The sequence below is a fragment of the Galeopterus variegatus genome, unplaced genomic scaffold, assembly GCF_000696425.1.
Source record: "Galeopterus variegatus unplaced genomic scaffold, G_variegatus-3.0.2 Scaffold8670, whole genome shotgun sequence".
NCBI lineage: Eukaryota > Metazoa > Chordata > Mammalia > Dermoptera > Cynocephalidae > Galeopterus > Galeopterus variegatus.
Window position 1 is genome coordinate 35,220 of NW_007734781.1, and position 21,956 is coordinate 57,175.

Below are 21,956 nucleotides of genomic sequence, written 5' to 3' on the forward strand. Positions count from 1 at the left end.
GCCAGCAGCAAAAATAAAAATTAAAAAAATAGAAGGTTGGATATTTGCAATGTTAACTTTTTCCAGAATACATCAAAAAGTGGAAGCATCGGGCCGGCCCGGTGGCGCACTGTTATAGTGTGCCGCTTGGGAAGTGCGGTGGCGCTCCCGCCGAGGGTTCGGATCCCACATACAGACCGGCCGCTCACTGGCTGAGCGAGGGGCGGGAGCAACACCGAGGGTTGCGACCCCGTGGCCGGTCCCGGTCCGGTACGGGCGCGACACTGAGGGTTGCGATCCGTTGCCGGTCACGAAAAAAGACAAAAAGGGAAAAAAAAAAAAAATCACACAGTTTCTAAATTTTAGGCCGGCCCGTGGCTCACTCGGTAGAGTGCGGTGCTGATAACACCAAGGCCACGGGTTCGGATCCTATATAGGGATGGCCGGTTTGCTCACTGGCTGAGCGTGGTGCTGACAACACCAAGCCAAGGGTTGAGATCCCCTTACCGGTCATCTTTTTAAAAAAAAAAAAAAAAAAAAAAAAGTGGAAGCATTGCAAGTATTTTTTTAAGTTTATGTGGGCTGTAATATTTCAGAATGCTCAGTCCTAAATTAACAACACAGCATATGATGGCAGTTTAGCCCTCTTCATAGAATTTTCTCACCTCTGAATATCTTTTCAAATATATTGACTTTTTATTTCAGTTTTCCCACAGTAGCAGCACATCCACCAGATAAAAGGTTTTTTTTTTTTTTGGTTTTTTTTTAAGATGACCAGTAAGGGGATCTTTACCCTTGATTTGGTGTTGTCAGCACCACGCTCTCCCAAGTGAGCCACGGGCCAGCCTGATAAGAAACTCTCGAATGATAATTTTTGTAATAGTAAAATCAGAATTGATGCCATAACTGATCAGTGCAGTACATTGTTAAGTTTGAATTTATTCAGTATTTGAAAAATTAGTTTCATTTTGTCTCATTATTTTTGTAAGATTTTCATGTCAAACATTTCAATTCATAGTATTTTTATTGGAATAAATAAGTAAATGCATATAATTTCTGCATAAAAATTCTTGATTTCTAGTCAATCTCATTAAGGCCTTTCTGTGACTTACTGAAGCTTTCTTGACATGAGAGCTCATGATTTCTCCTTCAAAATAACATGGTTTTGTTTTGTTTCTGACAGTAACAATATGTGTAATCAACTGTATTAGTAAGCTTTTGCCTATTTATTCCAATGCTCATTGATCTGGGGGTCTGCTTGGGTAGATTGTTCCAAGTAGTGGGTCTCTAAGACCACTCTTTCTTTGCTTTGGCAAAAAATGTCAGCGTAGGTAACTCTGATCCAAGTGTGTCCATTATGTGGCTGAAAATTAATGGACGACAATCCCATAAGGGAATTTCCTCATGATGGATCATCTAAAGAAGAGAGGGAAATGATTTTCTGGTACATGTTTCAGGCCTTTCTGCCATATTTGCTCATGTTCCACTGGTTCAAGCAAGTCACATGGCTTGGCCTAAAGAGAAGGATGGCTGCACTCTGTCCATCATGAGGACATTGTTTTAGTCCGTTTTGTGTTGCTATAACAGAAATACCTGAGACTGGGTAATTTATAAGGAAAAGAGGTTTATTTGGCTTATGATTCTGGGACAGCTGCATCTGGCATGGGCCTCAGGCTGCTTCTACTCGTGGCGGAAAGTGGCAAGGGGTGGGCGGGTACAAGCAGATGCCATGGTGAGAGGAACTAGAGAAAGAGAAGGTGCCAGGGTCATTTCAAGCAACAAACTCTCGTGAGAACTGATAGAGCGAGAACTCAACTCATTAATCCCCCCTCTCCCAGGGAGAGCATCAATCCATTCATGAGGGATCCGCCCCATGACTCAATCAGTTTCCAGCACTGCCACATTGGAGATCAGATTTCCACATGAGTTTTGGAGGGGGACACATCCAAACTCCATCAAGTTTTGGAGGGGACGACACATCCAAACTCCATCAGACATTAACTAGGTTGTTTCACAGGGGACTGAAAACTATGGATTAATAAATAATGTCATCTGCCACACCATCTTCTATATTCTTGGAGAGTAGGGACTGCGTTATGTATCATGTAGAATCTAGCAAAAATTCCTTTTAATAGGGTGGGGAAGAAGATATAACAACTATACTTCCATGAAGTTGTTACAACAAGCAAACGCAAAGGACATTCTTGGGGGGGAGGGGAGAGAGGGAGGAGGGAGGGAGGTGTCGGTGACGGGCCATAATAATCATATACAGTGTATATTGACAAAATTAAAAAATAAATAAATAAATAAATAAATAAATAAAACACACACACACACAAAAAAAAATTCCTTTTAATAAATGGCCCTCCATATACAAAGTGGAGAGAATAGCATAATAAAAATTTTTCCATTTTCTCGCATCGATAATTTTTAATTTTCACCTCTACCTCACCTATTTCCCTCTCGACAGTTATAAAGAAATTCTCAGATATCTTATCCTTGGATATTTTATGATATACCTATTTCTTCAACATCATGACAATGACATTATCATACATATAGATGAACAATTATCGCTTAGTATATTAAATACATAGGCAGCACTCAATTTTCCTAATTGTCTCCAAAATTTTAAGGTTGGATTGTTTGAATCGGGATTTAAATAATCCTAGATTTGAATTTATTAATATTTATATCTGTTTAGTTTATATTTCCCTAATCGCACATTTTTCTTTATTTGTTGAATGTAACATCATGTAGGAAATTTCATGCAGTGAGGTATTTAATGCTGTTACCTGCTTTTATTTCACACCTCCTGTTTACTATATTTTCTTTAAGTTGCAATTTAAATCTAGAAATGTTACCATATCCAGGTGTGATTTGTCTCTACTGATTTTTCTCTGCATAATGTTTTTTTCTTTTGGAAGATGACCAGTAAGGGGATCTGAGCCAGTGACCTTGGTGTCATAAGGCTGCACTTTAACCAACCAGGCTAAATGGCCCACCCTTTCTCTGCATAATCTTGAAGATGCTTAGACAAACCTTTAATGCATAAATACTTTTTTTTGTCCTTTTTGAGGCCAGCCACACCACACTCAGCCAGTGAGTGCTGTGAGCGCACCGGTCATCCCTATATAGGATCTGAACCCACGGCGGGAGCGCTAATGCGCTCCCAGCACCGCACTCTCCCAAGTGAGCCACGGGCTCGGCCCAATGCATAAATACTTTTGAATATGTTTTTCAACATAACCAAAAGGTCATTATCACACCTGAAACAATCAAATATTCCTTAATATATTCAAATATATGAGTAGTCACTTTTCCTAAATTTCCAGAGGGATCTTATAAAATCCATACATTTCAATTTGTCAGAATGTCCTTTATCTGGTAAGGGTCTAGTATTCAGAATATATAAAGAACTCTTAATGAAACAACCTAGTTAAAAAGTGGTTAATGGTTGTTTCTCCAACGAAGATATATACAAAGTGTAAATAAGCAAATGAATGAAAGTTCCACATAACTGCTTGTTTTGGAAATTCAAATCAAAACAATGAGATATCATTTTATACCAACTACAATGGCTGTAATTTTTAAAAACTGAAAATGCCACAGTGCTCTCCTATAACAGTGCAGCAGCTGTACCCTACAGTAATCATTCCCTGTGTTCTTGTAAGGGTTTTATATTGGTTTGGTTTGTTGTTGCTCTTGCTGCTGCTTTGGGTTTGCTCTTTTTCTTTTTTTTTTTTAAGATTCAAGAGTTAGTTGTGACAGTTTTTGCCACGTTTTTAGTTGTTTTTGTGGAGGGAAAGAACGCTTGAGTTCCCTATTCTGCCTTTTTTCATGATGATGTCACACCAGAGGGATACTTACTGAATTTTTTTGCTAGATTCTTCTTACAATACATAAAAGAATCTCTGCCTTCAAATGTATTTAAATGGTGTGGTAGATTAAGTTATTGACCCTTATTTTTTGATCCCCTGTGAAATAATAGTTGTGTCCTCATGTTTGGCAGAGTGTAATTCTTCCCTTCATGTTGGCCATGGGACACTTGAGCCAATGGGATGAGAACCCATGTTATGGGAAAGAGGCCTAAATAGACATGTCCCGTTGGCTTGCATGTATTCCTCAGTGATCCATGTTAAGGAAACTTCCTTCAGGTGGCTGGTGTCCATTTGGCTTCAGCCTCAGTGCACTTAAGCAGAGGTGGGAAGCCTCAGGCCCTGAATGAACAGCTGGGTCAGAGCCACTTCAGCTGGCCCAAACTTTCTGCTGAAGAAAGCTGCCTTTGGGAACTTCCAAACCTGCTTGTCATAACCTACCCAAGCCAACCACTAGACCACGGAGCATGAGTCTTGCTTATTGCTGTGGTATGTAATAAGCAAAGGCTGATTAGGACAGTTGATATAATTCTTGTTCATGTTAGAAGAATGCCATCCCTGAGAACCCGTGTGTTCTCTTAGGACAGAGCTGCTCTGGTAAGACAGAAAGGAAAGACTCTAAGATGGACAAGGGATGAAGAAAATCTTGTAGGAACGGTTACAGGGTCTTTGCATTTCTTTGTTTTATTCAAATAAAATGATATGAATTTGAAGGGCCTGGAAAAAAATCTCACTAAAATAATGAGACAAAATAACACGCATTTTTCAAAGATTGCATAAAATCAAAATGAAAGCAGTCGTGCTTGTGCTGTTTTCACAGAGCAGTTTCTGGTGTTTTACTAAAAAACTAGTAAAGTAGAAGGTGGTGTGGGCATCGTTACAAGAGATCGACTGCAGAGATTGATTTTGGTATCAGTTGTGCTTTTACTTTACCAGTGATGAAATCCAGAATATTTTTGTCATGAAAATTGTCATTTAAATGTTTGCCTCGTCTGAATGTGTCCTTTAACACCAAGGTCAAGGGTGTGGATCCCCCTACTGGTGTGTGTGTGTGTGTGTACTTATGTATACACACATATATATGTATATTTGGAAAGAAACAAATATGAAAAAAAATTCTAGGAAGAGGCCTAAACTAATACCAAGGTATACAGCATGGTATTTAAGGGTATGCACTCTGAAATACTGGAGCTCATAAAAACATTTTAAAAATTGTGAAGCTTTCGTGTTTTGCTGTACTCATACTTGGGAATAATTTAATATAACTATTTGCCTGTTTAAGCAGAACACACGGGAAAATCCAGTTGGGCATATTGTGGCTCTGGGTTTCAGCGCCATGGACTATGAAATACACAGACACAGCACAGCCATGCACTGGGACACAGACACTGAGTCACTCCGGCCCAGACACAGGGACCACCGCTTAGACACTTGAACCCTCCCAGACATACACACGCAGCCACGATGACAAAGACAAGATCGCAGTCTTTGTGGGGACACCCAGGCACAGGCCCCCAAACACAGACACACCCTCTGAGGTCATGGCACCGGAGACTCTCAGGGACACGTCCACCAAGCATCGTCCCAGAGCCCCCACGGCAGCCCCCGCTCTGTCTTTCCCCGTGTCACCTGCCATCCGGTCCCGGAGAGCACCTGCTGCCGTCGGTGGAGGCCGGACACGCCACTTCCCAGACAGACGACCGCAGGCGGCTGCACTGCGGGCACGCGGCCTCCCTCACTTCCCGCCTCGCCCAGTCTCTGACCCCTCGTCCGTCTCCCTGGAAACCAGAGGCCCCGCCTCCGCCCATGTGTGGGCTCCACCCCGCGCACCGCAATCCCAGGAGGCTCAGGGGCGGCGTCGCAGGCGGCGGGGCGCGCTGCATGCCGGGAGGACCCTAGGGGGGTGGGCGGGCGTCTGCGTAGCCTCCGCCCAAGATGGCCGCTCCCGGGCGTGCGCATGCGCTGCGGCGGGCGGCCCTGAGGACCCCGGAGTGCGGGGTGAGGCGGGCGCTGAGGGCTGGAGCTCGCGGTGGGGCGGGCGAGGGCGGCCCAGCCTCGGGCATGAGGGGCTGCGGGGCCTCCCCGTGTCCGTGACGCGGGCTCTGCCGCCGCTGTCACTTACCTTACGGCCGGGCCGGGCGGCCACTGTTCCAACAGCAGGTGCAGCGGGGACCCCAGCGACGTCTCTGACCAGGAAGGCACAGGGCTGGACGTGATATTTACACCTCGAAATGCCCTTTAAACAGGCCCGGGAAGGCGTGACGCCGCAGTCAGGACCCACTAGACGAGGGACGCTCGATGTGGGGCATCCACGGAAAACTTACTCCTCGGAGAAAATTGGACTCGAGCTGCGGATGTTTGTTTTGATGACGTTCTTGATTGGGGGCCATGGGTCAGGTAAGTGAGCTGGAGCTGCTGTCTGCAAGGCCCAGCTGCATGTGTCTGCTTCAGTGGGGGCTCTAAAGCCCGATGTCGTCCTCACGCCTCCCTTCCAAAGCTCACACAGGTGCACCTTTGAAATATCTCAGTTGATGCACCGGCGTCTCACAGGTAAAAAAAGAGCTAAAGTATCTATAGTGTCCATTTTTGTGAACTTTTTTTTTTTTTTAAAGCTGACCGGTAAGGGGATCTTAACCCTTGACTTGGTGTTGTCAGCACCACGCTCTCCCAAGTGAGCCAAGGGCCGGCCCCATTTTTGTGAACGTTAACTAAAAAATGCATAGTTAAGTGTTATGTGTTACTACATACAAATGGAAATATTATACTTATATCTGTGTGGTAAATGAAATGCCAAAAATACTCTTGACACTTTAGGACCAGGTAGTCTGTGTGTGCAGTGTTGCCTCCAAAAACTCTGGATTGAAATCCAGGCTAACATATGAATAGTGTCCATGATCTTGAGTTAGCTGAATTTATTAGATTCAGTTTTCCATCTGTAAAAAGGGGAGAGTGAGAGTGATAACTGTTCTCAAAATAGTTACAGGATTAAGTGAGATAAATTATGGAAATTGGCCTGCAGTGTCATTCACAGAAGAGTTCAAAGAACTATGTTCTTCACATACTCATTTAAAGACATAATGGGTAGGACCTGAAAAATATATTTGAAAAAGTTTTGGCTAAAGTGTGCAATGAAGATAGGATGTTGGGTCCTGCATTACAAAACTTTATCCAACCACTGGCATCTTCTTTTTTTTTTGTCTTTTTGTCTTTTTTCCGTGTCCGGCAACGGATCGCAACCCTCAGTGTTGCCCCCGTACCGGACCGGGGACCGGCAACGGGATCGCAACCCTCGGTGTTGCTCCCGCGCCTCGCTCAGCCAGTGAGCGGGAACCGGTCTGTATGTGGGATCCGAACCCTCGGGCGGGAGCGCCGCCGCGCCTCCCAAGCGGCGCACTATCCAGTGCGCCACCGGGCCGGCCCACACTGGCATCTTCTAAATGAAAATTTTCACATGACTGAAATAAACATGAAGCTAATCATGTCTGAAGGTATTAAAATCATATCAAGTTGCACTTAGAAACACACAAAAAAACCTTTATTATCTGTGGGTCCAAAAGACATTGCAATGGAAATGAGACAAGTTTTATGTAACTACACAATTCTTTAAAGTCCTATAGAACAACATATATGCAGTACAGCTGAAAGAATATGTAGATATTTATTATCTTAAGTGTTTGGATCAGAAACATAACATAGAAATTAATACACTAGGGATTCCTATTAAAAATTAGCACTTACAAAGGTAATACCATATTTGTAACAATTAAAAGATTTCTCCTGCAGAGTGCCTGTAGGCTTTCCCACACTGCTTACCTTCATAGGGTTCCTTTTCTCTGTGCATTTGCACGTGTACTTGAAGGGATGCAAGATACCTGAAGGCTTTCCCACACTAACTGCATTGATATGGTCTCTCTCCAGTGTGCGTTCTGACATGCACTCGGAGGGATGAGGAACAACTGTAGGCTTTCCCACATTCAATACATTCATAGGGTTTTCCTCCACTGTGTGATCTCACATGTTTTTGAAAATACTGAGGGTGACTGAATGTTTTCCCACACTGCCTACATTCATAAGGTTTTTCTCCACTGTGTGTTCTCATATGTTCTCGAAGGGATGAGTTACAACTGAAGGCTTTCCCACAATGCTTGCATTGAAAAGGTCTCTCTCCAGTGTGTGTTCTCACATGTATTCGAAGGGATGAGGAGAAACTGTAGGCTTTCCCACACTCCTTACATTCGTAGGGTTTCACTCCACTATGTGTTTTCACATGTGTTCTAAAGTAAGTGGGACAACCAAAGGCTTTACCGCATTCCTCACACACATAAGGTTTTTCTCCAGTGTGCATCCTCAGGTGTGTTCGCAAAGATGAGGGATACCTGAAGGCCTTGCCACACTGCTTACATTCATAGGGTTTCTCACCACTGTGTGATCTCCCATGTTCTCGAAGAGATGAGTAACAGGTGAAGGCTTTCCCACAGTGCTTACACTCATATGGTTTCTCTCCGGTGTGGGTTCGCACATGATCTCTAAAGGATGAGTAACAGGTGAAGGCTTTCCCACAGTGCTTACACTCATACGGTTTCTCTCCTGTGTGTGTTCTCACATGTTCTCGAAAGTAGGAGGGACAACTAAAAGCTTTCCCACATTCCTTACACTCATAGGGTTTCTCTCCAGTGTGAGTTCTCACATGTCGCTTAAGGTAGGAGTAATACATAAAGGCTTTCCCACATACATTACATGCATGAATTTTCTGTCCATTGTGACCTCTCATGTGTCCCCTAAAGGATGAGGGGCAAGTGAAAACTTTTCCACATTTCTTACATTCAAAAGACTTTTTACTGCTGAGACTTTTCACATTTCTCTTAGATGCTCTCCCAGAGCCCTGATGTTGATAGGGTTTGTCTACAATGTGAGTTTCCACAGCAGGGCTTAGGCATGAGACACAGCTGCAGGCTTGCCCACATTCCTCACACTGATACGCTGTGTATCCAGCGTGAGAACTTTGCTGACTCTTGAAGGCTTTGCCACACCTAGTGCATTCACAGGGTTTCACTCCAGCAGGATAACTATTTTGCACAGTGAGACTTGCAGTCTGGCTCAGGGCTTCTCCACATTGATGACCTTCATTACTTTCTCGGAGGCTCTCCACCAAAGCACATCTACTCAAAATAGGAAGCATAGTATGAGTCATTAATGTTTATAAGTGATTTATATGTCAATGATTTATTAGTGGTTACTAATGATTATTTTGACTAAATATTGTCCATTTTCAGAGTATTATCAACACTGTGTTGGGGCCGGCCCTGTGATGCACTCGGGAGAGTGCAGTGCCGCTCCTGCCGTGGGTTCGGATCCTATATAGGAATGGCCGGTGCACTCACTGGCTGAGCACCGGTCACGAAAAAGACAAAAAAAAAAATAAAACAAAACACTGTGTTGTTTTCATGTGCAATAATAAGCTTAATGCTCTGGCCAACGGCTCAGCTACAGACATAACTTTTGCAGTGTTTTTTATGTGTGGGCTTTCCTGAGATTGTTTCCAGCTGAATTGTTTCAGACAATCAATATTGACATCACATTTACAATTTATTTTTTTAAAAATTGTTTTTTGAAAATTCTCTGTGAGTACACAATCGTTTAGCCAGGTTTCTGCTTTATCGTTAATTTGAATTAGTCTAACACTCTGCTGAGACAGTCATTCCTCTAGTTGAGTGCCACTCACCTCAAATGCTTCTTTGGGGTTCGGTGCTGATCTCCAATGTTATGAAATGCCCAGTTTTCTCCAAAAACAGACCAGGAATCATTTCTTGTGAATTTTACTATTTTCTCTTCATTGGATATTTCATTCCCAAAAATATCCCGCTGAGAACTTGATCCACTGGTTTTAACTTGAATACAACAATCTGCAACAATTGGTAATTCAATTTAATTTCTTGAGGGGAAAATGGTGGAATAAGGGGGAAAAAATAGGCCACATGTAGATTTCTTTTCATTTACTGATCCAAAACTGTAACCACATTTTATAAGGAAGAATTGATATGTGAGCAAAGAAAGACTCTGAGGACTCATCTCTTTGGGACTCTGGCAGTAACAGAGAACATGGATCAAGATGGCAGCCTGTTTCCTAAGAACTGGTTTCACACAGGTGGAGACCAATGTTGAGACAAATAGAATGTTATCAGAAAAGCAAAACAGGAAGTGGGCAAAATGCACATGCCTAATACTACCTTTGATGACCAGTAAGGGGATCTTAACCCTTGACTTGGTGTTGTCAGCACCACGCTCTCTCAAGTGAGCCACAGGCCAGCCCTAATATTACCGTAAAAAGAGAAAATGCAGGAAGCCTCCCTCTAAGAAGGAGCATGGGAGAGGATGAAGGAAAAGCCAATCGGGAACCACAGGAAATGACAAACGTCCCCTTTCTCAAACAGAAAAAAATGTATGTTTCTACCTGATATTTCCAAATACAATTCCCTCATCCAAAACCTGTTCCTGGGCTGGCTTGGCTAGCTCAGTTGGTTAGAGCATGGTGTCGTAACTCTAAGATCAAGGGTTTGGATCACTGTACCGGGCAGCTGCCAAGAAACAAAAACAAAAAAACTGTCTCTCCTGGGGGTTATTGCTCTCGTGCTTGCATGAACAGAGGCCAGAAATGGATCTTTTCTTCACGGTCCCCAGCTGCCAATTGCAGATTCTGAGTGGCTGTTGCCTTCTCATGGAGAAAAGCACATGAGGAGGAAGGATGGTGAAAGACGACAAACATTTCCATGAGATAGGCCAGTACTCTGGTCTTCAAGGTCACAACAATGGATAAGGTTGAGTTTCATTGTAGCAAAATTACCATCTCAGATGTGGACTCATCACAGTGTAATGTTTACAGGGGTGAACATACAAAACTGCTTTTATTGCCCCAGAATGAGGATGGAGAATATTCTCACACTTATAAAACTTAGGGAGCCTCAAGACTGGTAACCTAGGAAAATATAAAGTCAACTTAATACATAAAACTTTGTTTTCATGGAGAAGACTTTTGACTCCATATTCCATGAGGGCTGGGACCATGGCCCTCTCTTTTCCAACATATTCCCATTTCTTAGCCCAGATTTTAAAAGGACAAGATATATTTGTTTCCTAGAGACACAGTAAAGGAATAAAGCCATCCTTACCTAATGAGGCCAGGTTCCTGCAGATTTCCAGCATCACATCTCGGTAGAGGTTCCTCTGAGCAGAATCCAGCAAAGCCCACTCTTCTGGGGTAAAGTTCACAGCCACTTCCTCAAAGACCACTGAGTCCTGAAACATCCCACATATTCTATTTCAGCAAAGCACCATCTCCCCCATGTGCAGGAGTACGAGTGAAGCTGATGGTCTGGGGCACTGGACTCAACTCACAGGAACCCTGAGCATGCTCATGCAGGGGACGACAATAGCGAGCCGAACCTGCGACACACCTGGTGGCAGTCAGTGCTTTGGAAACACGAAGCAACATGCAACAGCAACAACTGCTGCCGACTTACACAGCCACCAAGACAGGGCAGACGCTGGGGCAGGGTGAAGACGGAAAAATGGAGTCGTCATTTCAGGTAACACAGAAATTGATGTGTGGCTTGCTCAAAACTTATTATTCCTACAGAGCTTCAAGAACCAGAACAAGAATATGAAGAGGTTGCAAACACGTAGGGAAGATTTCTGATGCTGCTTGACTGGAACAGCTCTTGCCTTAGAGGATAGCAGAGTCCATGAGTCTGGTCTAGTCCCATCACACTCAACAGAGCACAGACCTGGTCTCCTCCTAGGATGATGTGGACACTGTGGATACAGACGTAGACCAGGGCCCTGGGTTCCCCCCAACACCTGCTGGGTGAGAATAGTGCCTGGTTCCTGAAGAGTCTGTCAAGCCAGCAGGGCCTCTCAAATAAATAACCCAATGCCTGGGATTAGAGTGAGGTGCCGCCAAAAAAAGAGCTGCTGAAAAATCTGATAGGAAAAGAGCCGCAAGTGACTATTAACAGAATAACATGCACCTGATTAGTACCTTTTGAGAAATATGGGAGGACACCACACTCACAAAGAGAACAATTATGAAAAATAAGAGATCAGCTAAACAAAAAAATAGGTTCTTGAAATCTAGAGAAGGGCCAACCTTGTGGCGCACTCGGGAGAGTGCGGCGCTGGGAGCGCAGCGACGCTCCTGCCGTGGGTTTGGATCCTATATAGGGATGTCCGGTGCGCTCACTGGCTGAGCGCGGTGTGGACGACATCAAGCCAAGGGTTGCGATCCCCTTACCGGTCACAAAAAAGACAAAAAAAAAAAAAAGAAATCTAGAGAAAACAAATTTCAACTACAGTTGGTCAGCTACAAAGTAGCCAGTGCTCTTTCAGCTGAAGTCTCACCAGCCTAGGCAGCTTATACCATCCCTAATCTCCCCAGAAGGTCCCCTTATCTGAGTATTTTCTTGTCCTCTTGGTGTGTCTGTAGCACCATCAGTCTTGAAATCCAAACCCATTTTGGGTGGGGGGTTGATACTTTTTCCAAGAAGGCAACCATAAAATAAAAGGAACCCATGGCAAAGGTTTTTGGGTGAGGAAAAGGACTTCAGTTTGGAAATTTTTTTAAAAAGATGAGACATTTAGGGCTGGCCTGTGGCTCACTCAGTAGAGTGCGGTGCTGATAACACCAAGGCCACGGGTTCGGATTCCATATAGGGATGGCCGGTTCGCTCACTGGGTGAGCGTGGTGCTGAGAACACCAAGTCGAGGGTTAAGATCCCCTTACCCGTCATCTTTTTTAAAAAAAAAAAAAAGATGAGACATTTAAATGCATAAGATACATGTGGAACAATGTTTCTGCTGCCAATTGATCACTGGCAGTAGAATCAATACATGAAAATGGTATATAAACTACCATTCCATACAAGATTAATATAACTTAAAAAACAAACAAACAAAAAACCTGAGCCAGCCATTTAGCTCAGCCCATTACAGGGTGGTGCTGATAACACCAAGGTCAAGGGTTCAGATCCCCTTACCAGCCAGCCACCAAAAAAACAACCTAACATACAATATGATGCCATCTGTATATAAAATAAGCATGCAAAAATATATTGACAGGCATGAATCTACAAGTGATAAAAATATGAAGAAAAGCAAGAAAAATATCTCCTAATATTGGATACGGGGCTCAACTGGAGAGAGGAGCCTGCCATTCTGCATCATTTCAAATAGGATGTCCAGTACAAAGGCTTCTTCCAAGACTTGGTCTGGTTTTCATTACACGATGTTCACTTAAAAATATTTCAGTTGACTGTGCAATTGTCTTAGGAAAATTCTACAACTGTTATACTTTACAATGAAACTCTATGAACTCAACTCATCCAATATCATTGATCACAATACCACCTTACAGAAGAAATATGCCAAGTCATCTTAATAGATTCCAGAAACAAGCAGTTTATCCTATTTGACAACCATGCACATCTAAAAATCTTAGCAATTTCAATAGGTGGAAACCTGCATAGTCTGCTGAAGGGCCTACTGCAATGCAAAGTGGTGTTCATCAAAGCACATATAAATGATACAAAGCACAATAGCTTCCCAGCAAAACTAGCTACAACAAGAACTCCCATTCCCTCACTCCTGGTAACCATCATACTAAAGATGCCATCCAGAACCACCAGCGGGGAGGAAAAAGAGTTTAACAGAAGGGAAAATTTGCTCTTATGCGTAGCTCAAATGACTGTATATGTAAGAATAAAAAGAATATGAAGATAATCATAGAATCAGGTTTTCAGTCATTTCCAGAATGCAAATTCAATATAAAAATTAACCTTAATGCATTTTCAATTATTAGAAACAAGCAGTTGAAAAGTAATCTTTTAATAGACAACACAGATTTTTAAAACTGTCATTACAACTTATTTTCCTTCAGTTCTAAAACAGTGTAGAGCAAAATGTAAAATGATCATAATAGAAAAATTACAAAATGTGATTGAATGGCATCAAAGTTGAATGAAATAGATGGAGAAATAGCTCGTGTTCTCAGGAAAGAGACTCAACAACATCATGATGGCAGCTCTCCCAAATACACCACGAGTTTTAATAAAATTTCATTAAGTCTACAACCAGGTTTGCCTTTTCTTTTCTTTTTTTTTTTTAGGTTTTGTTTGAACTTAAGAAAAATTCCTTCTAAAAACTGAAATAGGGGCTGGCCTATGGCTCACTTGGGAGAGCGTGGTGCTGACAACACCAAGTCAAGGGTTAAGATCCCCTCACCAGTTATCTTTAAAAAAAATAACTGAAATAGAAGACAAATTTCTGACAATATCAAAGATTTTCTACAGAACAAGGTAGTGGCACTTCCCCTAACACACTTCAAGGCTTGTAACACTACAGTAATTAACAAGATGTCATTAGCAGAGGGATGATAAATAGACTGATGGAGGAAAACAGAAAGCCATTCAACAGGCCCATGTGTTTTTGGCTAGCGGATCTATGACAGCTGGGTAGTGCTGGGTAGTAGTAAGCATGGTGGACACTGTGGCATGTGGGCAGTGACAACTGCTTAGCTACGTGGCAATAATGGATTTTCTCATCAATTCCATGTAAAAGAAAAAGTTTGTTGCAGATTTAACTGTGATAGAAAAAAGTAGAACACTGTCAGAAGAAGGTACAGGAAACTGTCTTCATGACTTCAGAGTAGGAAGAGTGTTCTTATATAAGTAAAAAAAGACTAAGATGGGGCCGGCCCGGTGGTGCACTGGAGAGTGCACCGCTTGGGAGTGCGGTGGGGCTCCCGCCGAGGGTTCGGATCCCATGTGGAGACCGGTTCCCGCTCACTGGCTGAGCGCGGTGCGGGCGCGACACCGAGGGTTGCGATCCCGTTACCGGTCAGTAAAAAAGACAAAAAGGAAAAAAAAAAAAAAGGCTAAGATGGAAAGGAAGATTGAGTAATTCACCTGTATTAAAATTAAGAAGAGTCCATTAAAAGGGCCAGCCCGTGGCTCACTTGGGAGAGCGTGGTGCTGACAACACCAAGTCAAGGGTTAAGATCCCCTTACCAGTCATCTTAAAAAAAAAAAAAGAAGAGTTCATTAAAGTGTAGAATAAAGGAGAGCTGGCTGGTTAGCTCAGTGGGTTAGAGCATGGTGTTGATAACACCACAGTCCGGGGTTCGATCCCTCTCACAGGCCAGCTGCCAAAAATAAAAATAAATTAAGTATAAAATAAAGGGAGAAAAATGATAAACCACTCTCTGGGGGGAAGATTTGCAATTCCTACAAATGAAAAAGGATGCGCGTCCAGAGTATATAAAGAAAACAGAAGAAATTAATAAACATACCGATAAATTAAAGGTGAGAAAATGCCTAAAAACTATTTCCAGAAGATGAAACACCACATGTGAAAAACAGTCAACCTGAGTAATTATCAGCAAAAAGCAACATATAAATCACAAGGAGATCCCATTTCATACAAACTGGATGGGCAAAAATGAACTTAGATGATGCCAAGTGTTAAAAGTGATTAGAATAAATAATAAAATTTTAAAAAACAAACGAAAAGTGACGAGGAGTAAACTCATGTGCAGCAGTAGGACAATCGATTTGTGCACTCCATCGGCCACCCCTCGTAATTTAAATTTCTCCATAATCTGCATAAAACCAGCAGTCTTTCTACGAGCTGCACAGCATTTATGGTGTATAAGCACCCGGACACAAAAACAAGAATGACTGGGGCAGTATCGCCGACGAAAGCAAAAACTAAACTCGAAACCACCCAAGGCCACAGCTCTGGAGAGGATGAGCAGACCAGGAGACCCGCAGCCTCAGAGCCCAGCACGTGGGGAACAGACAAAGGCAAAGACACCACAGCAGAGCCCGTCAGCAGGGTAGGAATTGATTTACTGGAAATCCACTTACTGACAGTTCCAAAGAGGCAAAGACACAAAACACTGGTGATGTAATGCTGCAAGGAATAACAAAAAGGGTCTGAATGGTGGTCGCCGGGGACAGCAGGAAGATGAGGGAAGCATCGGGAGAAACTAGCAGCTCACTCGATGCACTCAGGTTTTCAACCCAGCGAGTAGAAATCTTACACCGTCAGAGAATGGGACAAAAGTCTGGAGTGCAGGCGCACACTGCAGCGACAGGGAAGCAAGAGTGTATAAAGGAAACAGGAAAGAGCAGAACCATGTGCCCAACTCAGGTCAGCAGCCCGCTTCACCACCGTGCACAGGAAACCCCAGGTCAGAAGGTTAACCCGCTCCCAGGCTTTGGGGACAGAGTCTCCCTGCTGAGATGGGGCCACTCCTAGAGAAAGAGTGAGGGACCCTGAGCACCCAGGGGTCCTCTCTCCGGTTGCTCCCCACGCCCTCCTCTCCCTTGTCTAGCACTTCAGTTCTCGACAGCCAGGAAACTCCCAGCTGGATTCCACTGAAGTTCTGACCCAAACATCTGCCAAATTCCTAAATCCTTTCAACATCAGTGAGCCCAGGGGATCTTTCCCTAAGTCTGACCTTCACAGAATTTCTGAGTTTGCAGAAATTACGCTCTGACTGCACCAACTCTGTGTCTGCCCAAACCAGACCCTCAGGAAACAACAGCCCCAGGGCTACCCCACTTACAGTCTCAGGAGGGACAACACGCCCCCAAGCACATCTGCCCCAGGATCCCCGCCTCCCCCATGCTCTGAAGCTCTCTCAACATAAGCAGTTCCTTCTGTGGTTGAGTGTCTGGAGACCCCTGCACGGAAGGCTGCCCAGGAAGACCCACCGTACTTTCATTAACCTCCTTTGGAGGTTCAACTGTGGACTTAGAATCACTGGGCTCAGACCCCTGCTCTCCACTGCAGGTGCTACACCTGCCGCATGCCAAAGTCCCACACACCCACTGTCTGAATAAGACTGTAGCAGAATCACTATTTTCACCCTGTGTTCAAGGATAAAAGGGGGAAGGCATATTCTAGGGGACTTTTTATCCCACCAAGGACTCTTTCCAGAAAACAGGTATCAGTTAACTACTGTCTTCATGATAAACAAATTGTATATCGACTAATCAGTTTGAACACTTGTCAGTACTATGGGTCACATTTTACGGAATGTACACTAATCACTGATGCCCAGATATTAACAGGAAATGGAACGGGATCACACACTGTCACAAACTCTGCACCCTCCATAAGTCATTATTACTCTTTGTATGAATCTTCTCAGTCTGTGTCATCACCCACTTCCCAGTAAGGTGTGAAGTTCTGAGTGTCCCTCTCCCATTCGAAGGGAAGAGAGAATATTTTCTGTATCTGAGACACTTTTCCACAGCAGCATTCTCAGGCTAAGCCCCAGAATGACACCAGTCAGCAGCAAGCAGCAAAGAACATAGTTGAGGAACTCACTAAGAGTTCATTATTCTACACTGGCTGGGGCCTGAGGCTGGAACTGGAAAAGAGCTGGAGACAGATGTTGGTGGTCGCAGCCGTCAGGTGACAATGCTGAATTTTACTTGAGCCCTGTGCTCCTTGGAAAACAGCCGAGGTGCAAGAATCCCCCACCGTTCTATGTTCTAGAAGGGGAAACTGTAAGGACTCGCCCCTTCCCATATGACCTAGGCAGGATACACCGATGCCCCTTGCTTGCCCAAGACAAGGCCAGACCCGGACCCTGCAAACTCCCGTTCTTCGCCTGTCCCCGCTGCTCACTCAGATCAAAACGTTTGATGGTTAAACTTTGCGTTAAGCTTCTTTCCTTCCTCCAGATCCCCGCATACTCGCACCCTGAGCCAGGAGGCAGCTCCTCTTTGATGGCCTGTCCTGAGAACAGGCTGGCATCAGGGTAAAACACGCTCCGATCGGCTCACATCCACCGTCCGACCGTGCCAGCCTTTCCTCCCACTTCCCGACACCTGACTCTTTCTAGTCTTGTTTACCCCTCCCCATAAAAGAAAAGCTCCTCTCACCCAGCTCCTCAGAAGCTGCAGACCTTATGGTCCGAGCGTTGTCCTGGTGCAACAGTCCCCCTGCCCTACGGCTTCAGTTCCCCAACTGTATTGCGACAGTCCCGTCTCCCCTACTCCCCATTCCCTGCAGTAAACCTTTTGAATAAAAGCACGGGCTTGACCAAGGGTCAGGGTCCCATTTCTTAACCCACCTTATTCAGGCTTCTGTGCTGTCCACAGGGCCCAGAACTTTGGGTCGCCCCCCTCCCTCAGTCTGCTCAGCCACTAAAATGGGGAAGGAGCCATTGTCACCTGACCGCGCACGGGCCGCTCACGGGGAGGGTCCACTTCCTGTCAATGCCGTCCTGGTCGTCCAGCGTCCCCTTCGCAGCGGCTGCTCCTCCGCACGGATAGAAACGGAGGGCCCTTTCCCGTGTGACCCGAGACGCTCAGTGACCTCCGACACTGCAACGTGGCCTCCAGCGCTAGAGCCGTTTTCAGTAAAGGCTCCCCTTCTCCAAGTGCGAACCCTTCCTCAGCCGTCCCCCCGCCCCCACCCCGGCCGCTGTGACAGTGTCGCCCGCGGGCCCAGGGGCTCGCGCCGCCGCCGCCGCCCGCTCCTGGGTCGTCCCCGCAGGCCGTGGACTCGGGCTCCCGCCCCCCCGCGCGCTCACCATGTCCGGCCCCGCTCCCGGCTCTCAGGGGCGTCCTCCCCGCGGGCCGCGGCTGCTGAAGGTGCGAGTAACGGGGCCGCGTACGCGAGGGGAGGCGGGACGCGCAGGCCACACCCCTGGGACTCCTATTGGATGGTGCTTCAGGCCCTGCCCACCCGCGAGCTCTGATTGGACAGAACTGACGTAGGCGTTGCCGATTGGACAGATTGGCTTCCCCGAGGATCCCGATTGAACAGTTCACCCGGACTCCGCCCCCTGCAGCCTGAGTGACAGGCGCATCGCGAACAAGCATGGCTGACTCCCCCCGACGGGGACTTTCGCGTCTGCGCAGAACTCGCTTTGGCCCCGGGGCGGCCCCTCCTGCGTCCTCCTCCTCGAGGCGGGGACGCAGGTGTGCGCGGGAATTCAAGACTCAGTTTCCCCACCTGGCGACCCCTTGTCCTGGGCAGGAGAGACAGGAGGGTCTTGGCCCTGCAGGGTCGGGGTGGCCCGGGCTGAGTCCCCGTGATCTGAGCTCTTTCTTCAAGAACAAGACCCTTCACAGTGACGTCACCGCGAGGCTTGACCCCAGGAGGCCGGGGCCTCGGCGACCTTTGCCCCGGGGCACGGGGCAGGACACTAGTGCACGTGACGTGTTCTGTAAAATTCGCAGGTTCACATGTGACACTGCAAGGAAATGAGTCCTGTTCCTGAGTGTGTCCCCAGAGAATTTTAAACTGTAAAAAGCTGTGATATCCCTAAGGCAGGATAATTATTTCGACTGATTTAAGAAAAATAATAGGGTCGGCCCGTGGCTCACCCGGGAGAGCGTGGTGCGGACGACACCAAGTCAAGGGTTGAGATCCCCTTACCGGTCCAAAAAGAAAAATAAAAAAAAACAAAAGGAAAAATAATAAAAGCTTATTTTTATTATTATTATTTTAAGATGACCAGGGGGCCGACCCGGTGGCGCACTGCTACAGTGCGCCGCTTGCGAGCGTGGCGGCGCTCCCGCCCAGGGTTCGGATCCCACATACAGACCGGTTCCCCCTCACTGGCTGAGCGAGGTGCAGGAGCAACACCGAGGGTTGCGATCCGTTGCCGGACACGAAAAAAGACAAAAAGGAAAAAAAAAAAAAAAGATGACCAGTAAGGGGATCTTAACCCTTGGCTTGGTGTTGTCAGCACCACACTCTCTTAAATGAGCTAACCGGCCATCCCTATATGGGATCCGAACCCCTGGCCTTGGTGTTATCAGCACCACACTCTCCCGAGTGAGCCACGGGCCGGCCCAACCTGAAAACTCTTAATAAATTCAGCCAAAACACCTAAAGCATTTAACATGACTGCTCATCTCAGAAACTATCTTCCAGCTTGAGATAAAGTAGAAGTATAAACTGGCCATTTTACTTAAAAACAACTCTTTCATGGTTTGTGAAAAGGTTATATACACTTTCATAAAAACTAGGGTTTAGGGGAACAAATCGTAGAATGGTTTCCTATGTAGAAAGGTGACCTCCAATTAAAAGTAACCTTTGATTTATAAACTATTAAAAAATATAGTCTGTTTTGTTTTTGCTTTTTTTTTGTAAATTGGTAATATCACTTTCCAAAAGTTCTGCCTGAGATTCAGAAGTCTGCCTAAGACTTGCCTTAGCATGGCCTTCTGCACCGGTCTGCTTACCCCAGTCCTCCCCTCATTACCAACTGCGTTAATTTCTTGTAGATCTGGTCAGCATTTCTTTTGTAAAAAGAAGCCATTTGAACCACATATTTTGTTTTTCCCCTTTTGTTATAAAAAAGTAACACAGTGTGCACATTGCAATATAATTGGCTTTTTCAGTTCAATTAAAAATCTGAGTTGGCCGGTTAGCTCAGTTGGTTAGAGTGCAGCCTTATAAAATTATGGTCACTGGTTTGGATGCCCATGCTGGCCAGCCACCAAAAAAAAAAAAAAAAAAGGAAAGAAAAAGAAAAGAAAAGAAAAGAAATGATAACACCAAGGCCCAGGGTTCAATCAGCTGCCAGAAATAAATACACAAATAAATCCTACAACTGTCTTCATCTCAACAGGTGACTTTCTTACTCTTTATAAAGGTGTGTGACATAAGTTGATGTAACCACTTCTCTCTAAATAGACACTGGACTTGTTTCCAATCTTTTGCTACTCAAATCTTTCCCTATGTTGGGGAAATATCATTAAAGCAAAATCTCTGTACACCAAGGTGAAGAGTTTGGATCCTTGCACTGTCTAGCTGCCAAAAAAACGCCAACTCTGGCCCACCCAGAAAGCCTCTCCAAAAAGGCAGAAGAGAAAGAAAACAATTCTATTTTATTTATTTATTTATTTTTAAAAGATGACCAGTAAGGGGATCTCAACCCTTGACTTGGTGCTGTCGAACCACGGTCAGCCAGTGAGCGAACCGGCCATCCCTCTATGGGATCCGAACCCATGGCCTTGGTGTTATCAGCACCGCACTCTCCCGAGTAAGCCATGGGCGGGCCCGAAAACAATTTTATTGTTGAATAAACGTTAAACCAGAATATGATGTGCATCACAGGCAATCCTCTAAGAGACAGCAAAGTCAGAAAGAAAGCTCATCCTTTATAGCAGATACCACCCTTATGTGTTCTCAAGATAATCAGTAGTCCTCAAGGAACAGGATTGAGAGCACCATTGGTTACACATAGTTTATCCTAAATCCGCCTGGTAATTGGGTGAGCACCCAGCTAATTGGATTTAGTTTTGCAACTTGGAGAGAGGCTCCTACCCCCCCAACAGAAACTGGGACACAGGGCTCTATCTTCCTTGATAATTATATTTTAAAAAGATGGACCCAGTCCTAGGTGATAAAGCTAGCGAAAAAAAGCCTTATTTAGCTTTTAAAGAGAATTACATACATTTCAAAGGACAGAGAAAGAATTTATCATAAGTTTTTTTTTAAAGAAAATGCTGTAAGGGCCGGCCTGTGGCTCACTCAGGAGAGTGCGGTGCTGATAATACCAAGGCCCCGGGTTCAGATCCCACATACGGATGGCCGGTTTGCTCACTTGGGAGAGCGTGGTGCTGACAACACCAAGTCAAGGGTTGAGATCCCCTTACCGGTCATCTTTAAAGAAAAAAAAGAAAATGCTGTAAGAAAAAGTAGGAGAGAGATCTTCTTGCCTTATTTACAACAGGGATCATTTTATTTGCCCTTATAAAGGAAAAAAAAAAAAAAAAGGAAATATCAATGGACCCAGCATAAAAGTCTTCAGAACCCCTTTCTGAACAAAGACTGAAGTCAAAACTGGGGAGGTGGTCACATCACATGGGAAGATAATATTTGAAACTTGTATATTTTTTCATGCTTAAATAATTCTTTAAACTTTTATTGCAAAGTATGTTCTACTCAGAAAAGAATGCACTAACTGTTTGGTGTTAAGTTTAAGGGACACATTTGTATGAAATTCTACAGACCGGGCACACCCATTCAGGACAGACGTGGGCAGTTCTTAGTTTCCCTGGGTGCCCCACCCTG

The 21,956-nt window shown here is 44.8% G+C and overlaps 1 protein-coding gene across 1 annotated transcript; it reads right to left on the minus strand.

The window, feature by feature from the left end:
* Nucleotides 1-7,370: 7,370 nt before the first annotated feature.
* On the minus strand, nucleotides 7,371-18,476 carry ZNF77 (zinc finger protein 77). The gene is given in 4 exon segments (XM_008593062.1): nucleotides 7,371-9,016; nucleotides 9,580-9,760; nucleotides 11,024-11,150; nucleotides 18,457-18,476. Coding segments are annotated over 4 exon segments (1,707 nt in total). The 5' UTR covers nucleotides 18,460-18,476; the 3' UTR covers nucleotides 7,371-7,620.
* Nucleotides 18,477-21,956: the final 3,480 nt, after the last annotated feature.